General features: G+C 33.7%; 1 protein-coding gene across 2 annotated transcripts in view; it reads right to left on the bottom strand.

Moving 5' to 3' along the window:
• LOC150098141 (heterogeneous nuclear ribonucleoprotein K-like) overlaps positions 1-13,599 on the bottom strand; it is a 168,778-nt gene that overhangs the window by 27,144 nt on the left and 128,035 nt on the right. For both annotated transcript variants that reach the window (XM_090406541.1, XM_090406542.1), the window contains 5 exons: positions 13,020-13,092; positions 10,284-10,397; positions 5,996-6,124; positions 3,584-3,714; positions 867-1,085 (listed from right to left, as the gene is read on the bottom strand). In XM_090406541.1, coding sequence (XP_090262667.1) covers positions 867-1,085; positions 3,584-3,714; positions 5,996-6,124; positions 10,284-10,397; positions 13,020-13,092 — 666 coding nt within the window. The remainder of the gene's footprint in view (positions 1-866; positions 1,086-3,583; positions 3,715-5,995; positions 6,125-10,283; positions 10,398-13,019; positions 13,093-13,599) is intronic.

Here is a 13,599-nt window from a genome sequence, read left to right as displayed (position 1 = left end):
CAAATATTACAAATTAAATTATTAGTATTTAATTATCTTATGCAAGAATTGGAACTTTCATATTTTCTATAAACTAAGCTATTGCAGAATTAATCAGTAGAGCAGTAACATGAATGTCCAAGAAATTACTTATTCATGGAGAAATGTGTTTGACATTTGAAATCAAGATTTATCATTTTGTTTTCATTTTAATTAATGTAGTCAATGTATTTGAAGACTAATCTCCAGTTCTTATGGATATGGTTCAGATATAATTAATACTGAAAAGCAGAATATGAGAAATAAATAAAAGGATTAAACATAACATGCAGAAATGAAAAACAATTAGAGGGCAAGCTAAAATTATGTGATAGATTCAGATTAAATTGAGCATTCGAAAATGGGATGGGGTGAGAGAATTGATTAATGCAACACTAGTGTTATGAATTAATATAACACTTATTTTGATCCTGAGAAAATCAGGTATTAGTAAAGATATCACAGCTGTTTTTTTTTTAAATTCTGAATTTGTAAATGTATAGACAAGTTTAGCTGGGAGGTTGGTAAATCAATGTGGAGTGTTCAACCAAAACTGACTAAGTCATTCAACCTGTTAATGGAAACCGTTACTTCTTTTACTGAATGAAATAACTTAATTTTAAATCAAAAATAATACAATGCAACAGGTTTGAGGTTTCGTGAAATTTAGTTAAAAACAAAACAAACAAAAAAAATGGTAATGACAGCACTTTTACTGTGCAATACAAAAGAACTATGCAGAGTATTTTAAATACAGATGCTCTTAAGTAACATGAAAGCAGAACGATCTGAATTACAAAGGATGTCATCTATATGATGAAATTAAAATGATCCAAGTTTTTACACACCCAAAGTCACTTCTGCTTGTTGGTTCTCTCCAAATAGGCCTTTCAATATTAGACTGTCGTTCAACTGAATCTGATGCACCCCAACGAGGTCCTGAGGGGCCTCCCATTCTACTTCTTCCCATAAAAGGAGGAGGAAGATTTCTTCCTCTTCCACCATCTGCTCCACGTTCAAAGGAAAAGTTGTCAACTGGTTCATCACGCCAAGGAGGAGGACTAACCCTGTGATTATAAGGTTGGGAAAAAACTTTTAATCCACAATTCTTATACCTTGCAAAAAATATATACATTTACACTGTATTCATACTTAAATGAAATGAGTAATATTTTACAGTTTTGCTCACTTAAGACTGAGTTGTTTAAAAGTGGATATAAGAGTATAAACTATATAGAGTGAAACATAATTACTATTATTAGTTAAGGCAAATAGGCAAACATCGAAAAAAAATAATTCCTTCCTGCACGAAGTGGGACTAGCATACAAAAATCAACATTGGCAATATTACTTAAAAATAATACCAATCCATATATTTCGTGAAGTTATAGTTATGGCAATTGTTCATTGTTACTCTAGAAATAATGACAGTTGGATCAATTACAGCTTCTGGATATTTTTATTCTATCTATCCCTACTCCAATTGCCGATTTTTCTGCTTTAAAAAATAAATAAATAAATAAAAATAAAAAATTCGATCGGAACTGAACATTCTACATAATATCTTGACTAATTTTACCACTAAATATAATGAGGAATTAAATAAAATTCTTTTTTAGAATCTCACATTTCTGTGGTTAAGCCAATGTTAATTTCATTTCCAGTATAGAATCCACACACTTAGTTACGAGAATTAGTTTTATTAAATAAACTAAAGCCAAGCTTCACAAATTGATAAACTTACATCATTAGCGGTTTAGGATTGTTTATTAATTGATAAACACAAACTAGAAAGAATACTTACACGCGAAATTTTTCTTCATAAGATAATGGAGAAAACCTTTCAATTAAACAATGTAAATGCAATCAAAGAAAGGTAGTTATTGCTGTTACATTCTATGGCATTGTGCATAAACCTTGGTTTTTAACTAGTTTGGTTCAAGTGCATGCACATGGTTTAATCCAACGGTTTTTTTGTTTGTTTTTTTTTAAACTCCATTAAGGACACCAGATAGGAATCTAGGGTCATAATCATTTGGAACTCTGTACTTGCCTTTTTGCTGTTGTGGCTATGTGCATGTACATGTTGTATCTTTATGCCTATGAAGATTTTCTTCTAAATATAAAAGTTCATTATCTCTAGACACTTGTTCCTACCTTTAAACAAAAAAGGTGGGAATCAAAATAAAACATTGAATTACAAACCTATCATTTGTAGAAATTTTCAAGCTTTATGTAATGAAGCTGAATTGTGTGATTTTATAAACTTCATTCTTTAAAGATACTCCATACCAGCCAGGGTGACCTAGTGGATAGCACTTTCACACACTAACCAATTGTGATTACAAATCCTACAGTAGGCATGGACATCAGTGAATGCTATTAGGTGGAAGATGAATTTCATTGCTTAGGGTGACACTACTCATTTTCATGCTTACTGGAAGCATGAAGTGACTCAAAAAAGTAGTTCTATGTTCTCTAAAGCAGATTCAAATTCACTAACCATTACTTCTCCAACAATACTAAATAAAGTACTTCCTATTACTCCAAAATCCACTGGAAGTGTGGTTAGAAGTTTTCCACCTTACCTTATATATATATATATATATATATATATATATATATATGACCTAAATTGTTTTAGCCATAGACTTGTGTGGCAATCTGTTGTTCTTTTAGATACCAGCAAATGATTCTTAAAACCACCAAGTTCAAAATGAGGAAATTCAAGATGAGGCATCCTCTGGAGAGAAATATCAGATAGCAATAAACTTTTGAAATTCATAAATAAAAGCATTATTTTATTAAGCTAATTTTCATAACCCTCCTTATGTATATAAATAACCATATTTATATATATAAGGATGCAGAGAAAATTCATCTGGAATTTGGTTGTCTGAATTAAAACAACCAAATAACAGTAAAACGTAAAATGCAGTAATACCTGCAGATTTGAGACTTCTCATTGAATATTAAATATAATCACATGTGAATGTCTATCAATTCAGGTTTCTGATGGCCTTTTCTACCTAAAATACTGATATTTCCTACCATTGTTCTCTCAATTTCTTTAATTTATTAAAAGTAAGCATTCCAGATATCCAAAATTTCAAAGTTTTTATGCCATTTTATCAAATGCACTTTTTACAGCACTTTTTCTTCCATGTTTTTAGCATTTTAGTAGCCTATGAAACACTTTCATGACAAGTCTCCTCTTATCAGTGCTTTAAGTACATATACGAAACAATCTTCAGGTGAAAAATTTCTTTGCATCCCCCCTCTGTCTGAAGTGCATTAACATGTTAAACTGAGCTACAAAGGCTCACTTCTGCAATGGATAATCCAAAAAAATTGTCTTTGTCTCATATTATTCAAACAAACATACATACAGTTGCTAGTTATACATACTAAAGAAAGTTTGTTCCTTTGAGATGGAAGGTTTCTACACTGACTTTGTGTTGGGATTTTTTTTTTTTTTGATAGCTTGCCATAATGAGTAAGGATTGTACTATAACATGAAGTAATAAATAAAACCTTGAAAAACACTTGCACTTGTGATGCTTACCTTCCTCGAAATCCACCTCTTCCTCTGGGTCCTCCTCGTGCTGGTCCTTCTTCAAAACCTCCATATTCAGCAGCAAAAAAAGGATTGAAATGATGTGGATCATACAACTTGTTAGGGCCTTTGATTGGAGCCTATATAAACAATATATAAAAGCAATTAACTGAGTAAAGCTCATTACAATTTTCAGTGAAAAATCTGAAAAAAAAATTAGCACGAGACAAAATTTAAGACTAGAACACAATTTTTTCAAAACAAGCCAGATTGCTTTAAGACTACATGAACTTAAACTAAGGCTGGAAACTGCATGTTCTCTAGTTGGTTTGTTTCCTCAAGAATATTTACCCTTGAAACTATATTGTATTCATGAGTCTACTTGCATACATAAGGATTTCACATTAATTTCCTCAGTCCCACAATGCAAGGCACACTTCATCAATTTCTTGATATTGTGTCTTCAAAGAGTATTCAAGGTTACTTATGATTACATTATTAATCTCCTACTAACCATTTTCCTCCAAATTAGTCTTTAAATGGCAGCACTTCAAATATTGTCATATCTAAGGTTTCTAGACCTTGATCTTGTCTTTCCAGCCATTTGAGGAAACACCTGGTTTGTTAACCTTTCTCAGCCATTTTTGAAGTGGCCATACCATCCTAGGTTACCTCTGCTGACCCATTCTTGCTAACTGTCACGCTTTCTAATATCTTCATTTTTAATGTGTTTCTGCCATTGATGCCATGTGTTCACTAATTTTTTTTTTTTTTTTTTTCAGAACTCTCATACATGTCTTTGATCAAGTGCTTTATTTCTGACTCATCTCCATAACTTAAAATTGGTTTGAATAGATTAGCTGTCACATAACTTGTACAACTTATATTGCCACATAAACCTGCCTGTGTTTAACAGATAATGAAAGGGTTTTTGATGTAGTTTTCTATTCAACATATCACTTTTTTTTTTACAAGCTGATTTCCCTGAAGATGAAGATATGCTAACTACTTTACCTTTGCCATCAAGGGGACTCTAATTCACACATCCACTGGAGAAGGTATGCACAGAGTAGTTATGGCTATCTAGTAATCTGGAATGAAATTTATGTATTCATGATGAGCGATAATGACAGCCATTTTTTTATATTACAATCTACTGTCAATTTGTAGCTGAATATTTCCAAGAAGGCTGACTTCACTATCATAAAAAGTGGAGTTTGGAGAAAATCAAGAAAGAATGGTTGGTAGCTTTAAGTCAACTCAACATGAATTTGACAGATCAGGAAGATTTTTACTATTAAAAACAATTTTCTTAGATTTGTAATCCTGCTAGAATTCCTTTAGGTCTTTTCCTCCTAACAGATATTTTGCTAACCATTCCTCTTCCATTCTGTTTAAATGACCATGCCAAATTAGATTACCTCTTTTCATGCATTGATTGCTAACAATGTAACTTTCTCATGTCATGTTTAATATGACTGCCTCTGATGCCATAAATTCACTTGTCAGAACTTTCTCAGAAATCAGAAAATTATGTCTTAATATATTGCACTAGCTAACATCATTATACAAGCATTCATGCAATTTACTCTAATCTTAAATTTCTGGAAATGATTTTAATAAACACACTGCTTCAACTTTGACGTGGGTTCTCAAGCATACCTAACTATGCCATATCAGCTTGGTGATGACAATGTTTTACTACAGTCCCTGTCAAATGGAAAGGAATTGTTCCTTATCTGCTACTAAAAACTCTTCTAATGCTCTTCAGAATATAAACAGTTCTCAATGCAAATGTTTGCCTGTTATTTGGTAGAGAAATAAGTGATTTTTATCCTTTGATAAAATATTGTTCATGCTTGTTCCCCTCAATTACAATACGAATGGTAGTGCAGCTTTCATAATGGAATGAAGTGCACAATAATTTTCTGAACTCATTCCTTGCCAAATTCATTATTATTAATTTGGCTCCATTAATAGTACATAAAAGCTCCAACAGTACAATGCTATGACAAATTAATTCATTATAAAACTCTCACTATCATCCCTACAAACTTGCTACAGTCAAGTGTAATAACTATTTTTAAACAGAAGAGATGAATCCTTGCACAATCAAGGCTGAATATAACTATAAGCCTACAAAAATATTCTAGCAGTCCTGAACCAATAAATATAGTATTTAAGTCTTGAACCTACTTTTCTATGTGCTTGCTGTAAGCAAGCAAGCAAAATAAGCAGTAGTGCCATTTTACATCATTCAAAACAATGTAAAATTATGTAAATTAAGAAATTTAAGAGCATATCTTATCAAGAGATGAAAAATCATAAGGTTGAATGCAAACAGAAATCCTTGCAGCAAGAACATTCAGACCAGTTTTAAGTATATTATACTGAAGATTAATAAATGGAAAATCAACTTACCTGGCTAATTATGTCACAAATTTCCTTTACTGAATCAACCACCACTTTGGGAAATCCTCCAATTAATACAACACGTTCAGTAGAATTCGGACAGCAGTTGGTATAAACTTTAATCTGAGCTCCAGTTTTCTGCAAAAATAATTGTACTTTCAGCATTTTTCAAAATATAATTGGAAGAGGGAGGGGTAAGAGCATTCACTGTCAGAAATCTCCCACTCAAAGGCAGTTAATGTATTACTACCATCAGTGTTCTTTAAACGTAAGAATGGAAATGAAAACAGCCACTGCAAATTGATATTTCTACATGGTTAACGATGCATATATCATAACCTACCGAACATGTTCAAGATCGGGTTTATATCTCGTAACGGGAAAAGAATAGCATGTGGAGATACTGAATAATCACACTGACCAAACTAGATTATGTAACATGTAAATTACTTAGTTGACTTGGATATATTAACTCAAACTGTAGTATGCTTTATAACAATGAAATTTTTTTTTAATCATAAAAACTAAAATTTTTACAACTACTGATCAAGCTGATCACTTCTGCTGATTGATAGCTGCTTCATTATAGGCACACACAATGTAATTAATCCAAAACTATCTGTGAACAGTGTAAACCAGGGTTTCTCAAACTTCAGATATCCGAGTACTCCTTAAATTTTCATTATTACCAAGTACCCCCTTATCAAAATAATAATAAATAAAATATATTTCATCGTAAATGACTATTTTATTTGAATTTATATGTTCATGTAAACAAAAAATATGATTTATTTTTAATAGAACAAAATTTGGAATATGTTCCTCTTTATTTCCCATCCATGAAAATCCACATTTCATGTAATTCATGTCATACTTATGGAGATTTTTCATCTTCTTCCTAGTTGGTTCTCTAGAGATGTCAGACAACACACCCTTATCAATTTCATTTGATCCAGATACAATATCAACATTTTCTTATTGCTTACTTGTATTTGCTATATTGCTCTCTTTTGTGCATTTTATAAATCCACGATGCTTGAATTTTGCATCGTGCTGCTTCAAGTCAATAATTTAAAAAATAAATTTTGACTTGAAGCAGCACGATGCAAAATTCAAGCATCGTGGGCAAACTTGTTTGCGAGTGCGGCAGTTGAATATGCCATTACGTGCTGTTTTTTTTTTGTTTGGGAGAGGTGGTGTCGCTTGGGTCCCAGCATACACTCTTTGGGTACGACGTGCTTTGTTTACATCTGCTCTCTCACTTTTGTGTGTGTGTTTTTTGTGACTTTTTATCCTTCAATATGGCTCCCAAACGTAAGGCAGACTTTTCCGATGGCAGTGCATCGAAGAAAAGGAAAGCCATTACATTAGAAGTGAAATTAGACATTATTAAAAGGGCAAAAAAGGGAGAACGCCAACGAACATCGTCCGCGCGTTGAACTTAAGTCGTACCACAGTCAGGACTATTATCAAGGATAATAGTTCGCATCCTTGAACACGTGAAAGGATTGGCGCCCATGAAATTGACTGTGATTAGGAAAAAATGTAGTAGGCTCATGATTGAGATGGAAAGGCTTCTTGTTCTTTAGCTGGAAGACCAGCATCAACGCCATATCCCAATTAGCTTCATGTTAATTCAAGAAAAGGCGAAAAGATTGTTTGAGGCATTGAAAAGTGAAAGGGGGAAATGAGTGCAGGTGAAGAGTTTAATGCTAGTAAAGGTTGGTTTATGCATTTTAAGGCTCAGGGCAATTTACATAACCTTAAGGTGCAAGGTGAAGCTGCTAGTGGTGATGATAAAACAGCTGGAGAGTTTCCTGAGATAATAAGGGAGAGGGGCTACAGTGCTTAACAAGGGGCTAATGCTGCTGGAGACTTTGTTGGCTTTTTATTACAGTTTCATTTTGGTCATTTTTCTGTACTATACATGGATTATGTTCTCCCTTCCATTTTCCTATGGCCTAGTTCTGTTTCTTGATATATACGTATGACTTTAGGGTGTTTTAGGTTAGGTAAGTAAATTAGGTTATGGTAATTCCGATTTGCATCGAAAATCGCCTTACGTCCAGATCTCTGACGTAACTCGAGGACCCCCTGTATTCTAGTTCAACCATCTTGTTTTTTTTTCTTTCTCATAAAAGTACGATCAATACAGTAAAAAGAAAGAAATACTATAAGCATACTATAAGCCTCAAGACCAAAACTCCAGCTGTTTTGCTCCATTATATCGCAACTCAAGAGCTGTAAAAAATTAACAAATCCAAATCAGATTTTGAAAGGCCAAAATGAAATTATAAACCATGAAAAACATAAGAAGAGTATGCAAATATAAAAATGAAAATCCAGAGTTCATGTTTACATTTTGAAATATTACATTACCTTAATGCCACGTACCAGAAATCTCCATAATGAACTAAATGTATCATTGAAATCAAAATCTTTAAAACTGTAAATTAAAATTGGCTGAACAATATTTAATGAATTCCAACTTAGTAACTTAATTTTTGTGTTATTGGACCATTACGAAGCTGTAATGAGATATCTACCTAATAAATATAACCAAACATTAAAGAAAGCTAAAGCAATGCATTTTAGATTTAAACTTATTTAACAAAATTAGTTTTGTTCCTTTTCCATTTTTGTTAATTAATATACATTTCTTTATATATTAATAATATTTACAATGTATTACACCAAGAGAAATCAGTGCGACCAGTCTTTAAGAAGGGAGACTAGAAGGATTGCATTAACTATCGTGGCATCTCTCTGCTCAGCCTGCCTGGGAAAGTGTATGCTAAGTGCTTGGAAAGACGGTGCAGGAGCATAGTTGAGTCAAAGTTCCAGGAAGAACAATGTGGCTTTCGTCCTGGTAGAAGCACAACTGACCAAATCTTCACTTTAAGGCAAGTCTTTGAGAAATCTTGGGAATATGCCAAGAATGTCTATACATTTTGTGGACTTGGAGAAGGCATATGACCGGGTTCCTCGGGATAAGCTTTGGCAAGTAGTACAGGAGTATGGAGTGGATGGCCAACTATTAGCTGCCATCAAGTCCCTGTATGAATGCCCAGAGTTTTGTGTCAGGGTAAAGAGCACAAAGTCTGAACCTTTCACAGTCTCCGTTGGCCTCTGCCAAGGGTGTGTTCTGTCACCCCTCCTTTTCATAATATTTATGGACTGGATTGATAGGCACAGCCAAGGCAGTGAGTGTGTCAGAATTGGAAGATGTAGCATTGGACATCTGCTTTTTGCAGATGACCTAGTTCTGCTTCTAAGCAGAACTACTCTTCTCCTTAGAAAAGTAGTTCTGCTTAGCTCTTCCACAAATGACCTCCAGCAGACCCTGGATAGGTTTGTAGCTGTTTGTGTGCAGACACCAGAATGAAGATCAGTGTGGCCAAAACTGAAACATTTGTGGTCTCAAGACAACCATCCCAGTGCACTCTACATGGAAGTGGAGTCCCAATGAGGCAGGTGGAGAAGTTTAAATACCTTGGGTCCATATTCACGAATGATGGAAAATGGGACATAGAGCTAGATACTCGAATTGGCTTAGCAAGCTCAATACTGCGGGAGCTTGGCCGTTCAGTAGTATTGAAGTGGGAGTTAAGCCAGAAGGCTGTCTTCAATACAGTCTATGTCCTCATCCTCACCTATGGTCATGAAAGTTGGGTAATGACCGAAAGAATGCAGACACGAATCCAAGCGGCTGAAATGAGGTTCCTTCGAGGGTTGCAGGGCTAACTAGACTCGACAGGGTCAGAAGCTCTGCAATTCGGGAAACCCTCAATACTCAACCGCTGCTTCTCTGTGTTGAGAGATCACAGTTACGTTGGTTTTTGGCACCTGGTCAGAATGCCACAAGAGAGGCTCCCTCAGCAGGCCCTCTTTGCCAAGCCGGAGGGTGGGAGGCCACGTGGAAGGCCAAGGACTCGCTGGATAGATTATATCCAAAATCTTGGGTGGACACGTTTGGGAATTCTACCAGAACACCTGAGCTTGGTGGCAGAGGATCGTGACCATTGGAAGGTCCTCTTGCAGCCGTTGCCCCCACAACCCAATTAGGAAAGGTGGGCTTTGAAGATGTATGTATGTATTTATTACACCAAGATAAATCAGTGTGACTTGGTGCACATCTAAGTCTCAAACATAGTTCATGTTTATTGTTGTCTAGTATAAATTTCAAATCCTTCCATAATATTAATAAATAAAATTATACTATTTCCTTTATACTCAGTTATCTTATAACATATAAAATTATTAAAATTCTAAACTTCAAAATCAACTGATCACATACATCTCTCAATTCTTTAATTCTGCTTCCACCTCGTCCAATTAAGCAGCCTGCATGGCTCTGGTGAAGTAGCATTCGCAATTCACAATCAAAACTTAGTGTTCGGTGATGGGAATACTGTAAAAAAAAAGTTACGATCTTTAAACATATCTGAGTTGCATATTTCTAATCAATCATATGTTGCTCAAATACAAATTCAAAATTTCATGAATATCTAGTTAAATAATAGATATACAGATGCTTCAAAATTTACAGATATAAATGCTTGTTAATGGACTTGCTGAATATTCAGTGCACAACAAAACAGTAATCAAATACCACTTGGGTTTTCCTGTGCATTTGGTGTGTACTCGATTTGGTCAAACACCAAGAAAGAGCAAGATCTCAAGTTAAGATTTTGGACAAGATCAGACCTGTGTGACAAAAAGCCAGATTATGTAGGAAGGCCACTCTATTACACTCTAGCAAATATAAGTATGAAAGGCTATTCCTCAGATCTGTCTCAACCCTGAAAATCTTTGCAAACCTCAAATTTCGATGCATGAGACTGTCCCAAATTTGGGAAGCATACATTTTAAGATCATCAGTCCAACAACCAAGACTAGTGCCCCCTAGTGGACCAATTTAGTCCACTAGGGAGCATCATTTAAGACTATGCCTGACCTCTGTTGCCTTTTTTCAGCCTCATTTTCCCAGTGTTAGTGCCTGCATCAGTTTTTTGTGATCCCTGATGATGGCAATATAACATTGCCAAAATATAGGCAGTTTATTATAATTAATATTCAAGTATATATTATTTCCAGCTTATAACTCTCCCTATCTGCCTACTGAAAAGAGAAGGAGCTTTGTTCTAAACTGCCAGCACAGCCCTGTTTGCTGAGCAAACAGTTATATATGTATAAATGAAAGATTTCCTCTCTTTTATGCACATCCCAACCTGAGAAATGATTCCTATGAACAAATATCGAAGTAATTTAATATGACAAATCACAAACCTTCTGAGAGAGTAAAAAGTAAACTGCACTCACTAAATTTTCATTTTGTTTTATATTGAAAATGATCACAAAAACATTTTAAAGTAGTGAGAAAATATTTTGGTGGAGGATAGCTGATTCTCAGAGTGAACCATGGAATAAGCATCATAAATTGAAATGGACATTGAAATATTTATTTACTTTTGAAGCCACTTCATTAAAATACCGTTACATCCACGAGGGACAAAGTTTGAAAGCTTTAGTCTGGAACACTACCGATGTCAATGTTAGACAAACCTAGACCTATAAATTTTTATGAAGCTATCTGGTAGATCTCTCAGAAATTGGAAAAAAATTGTTTAGAAAGTGTAATTATAATTATTTCAGAGAAATACAAAACAATATACTTGAGATCTGATTCATGCACAGAATAGCATTACTTTTTATTTTCATATTTTTAAAGTTTATGGAGTACAGCACATGTACAGATTCAGAAGCTAAAAAAAAAAAAAACCAACTGCAAAGAAAAATGTATTCTCACAACTTTTAACTTGTTTACCATTGGCAGAAGTTATTTTTGGAAAATGCAACTGATCAATTACTGGTTTAAACATTTGCTTTGTTCTACAATACTGAACCCTCACTACAACAAATTGGTAGGAGAGCAGCAAGTTTGTTATAGTAGGAGTATGTTATAATGAATTTCTTTGACATACCATTGTATGCTACTGAGAGTGAGTGTTATCATGGTGTTTGATATCAGATGACTTATTACGGGAGTTTAATAGATCATCATACCACTACAGAGTAAAAGATGCAAATAATTCACTTCCAGATAGAAAGGCATTCTCAAGATTACAGCAATCACCATACAAAGGCACACAGTGAACAACAGAATAAAGGCATCAAATATTCAAAACAGTCTCTTAATTGTCCTAATTGCACAAGGATGTAATCGATGGTGGCCAGTTTGTTCTTTTGACAAAAGATGAATCTCCAAAATCTGGTAGTGTCTTGCAGCCATATTTATTTCAACTAGGAATGTTCTGTGGAGCATACAGTGATTCTCAGATTAGTTTAATGCAGACCAAAAGGGAATATACAAACTGCTACAAAGCAGCTGTTCCTTCTATTAAAGGAATTCCAAATAAAATACTTAAATATAAAGTGAACAACATTCATCACGCATATAAAGGATGCAATACAATGAAAACTTGCATATTGTGGACAACCTGCCAAATTGGCATTATTTTTAAACTGTATCACTTTAAACAAGGAAGAACACTAAAACCATAGTTATGAAAGCAAATCAACACAAAAAAAGATTAATTAGTAAGCTGCCATGTGCTGAACTCTTTGTGAGCAGGAGGGGAATTTTTTATGCTGTGGTTTCTGATATGCATTTTTAAATTTCTTCTGTAAACTATTCTGGAAATTAGTATATGTGCTTTAGAGGATTCTGCTAATTTAAATTTGACTGCAAGAAGAATCTGGATTATGAAGGCCATCATCATCCTCTGCCAGACATTACAAAACCAACTACTCTTCACTTTTTGGTACAATCATATTTTGTGCTTTGTATTGTATGCATGTGTGTAATCACTGTACTTGCTAATGTCTTGTAACTTCTTCCAAAAGATTGACAAAAGGAGTAGTTGCCTCTTTTACTTGAAGTGCTGCAATAAGCAGTAAATTCCCAGAGTTGTGGTGGAATTAATAGTAATAAAACTATACTTTTAGAAGGGAAAAAAGAAAAAAAAGTTACCTCATCAAGCTTTGGAATGATATCCATCAAAATCTCACCCAGAGTGTCAATATCAGCTACAACAGAAAGAATCCTAAATATATATAAATAAAAAAATAAAATAAACATGTATTAAATCAACCAGAAGAGAGAAAAAAATTTTATAATTAAATGGGTAATATTAGAATTACTTTATTTTTTAAATACTATCATGATTACTATTTAATTTAATTTAAAAGGCCATGATGTTAATCCATTAGTTTTAAAATTAAGAAGAATATTAAATTAATTTCTAGTTTTTGCAGACATCATTCTGAAGGCACATGAAAAATTTATGTTTGGAATGATTAACTTTTTTGGGGTAAATTTAATAACTGTCATTAATGTTCAGGAAATAGGGATAAATATGTACCAGATCTTCCCAGAAACTCTGTTTTCAATCCTCTAGCACATTTCTTGTTGATTAGTTATGTGAGTGTGTGTATATACATAATAAATATATACACATATATATGCAGATTTTATATTAAAAATATTTTAAACTATACTACTGTATTCTTGATAAAAAAATTTTCGAATTTATTAGCTTGAAAATCAGTTA

The sequence above is a fragment of the Typopeltis vanoorti genome, chromosome 16 (assembly GCF_054136105.1).
Source record: "Typopeltis vanoorti isolate ZY-2024b chromosome 16, IOZ_Tvanoo_1.0, whole genome shotgun sequence".
NCBI lineage: Eukaryota > Metazoa > Arthropoda > Arachnida > Uropygi > Thelyphonidae > Typopeltis > Typopeltis vanoorti.
Note: the sequence above shows the minus strand (reverse complement) of the source record. Positions and strands in the feature narration are given on the sequence as shown.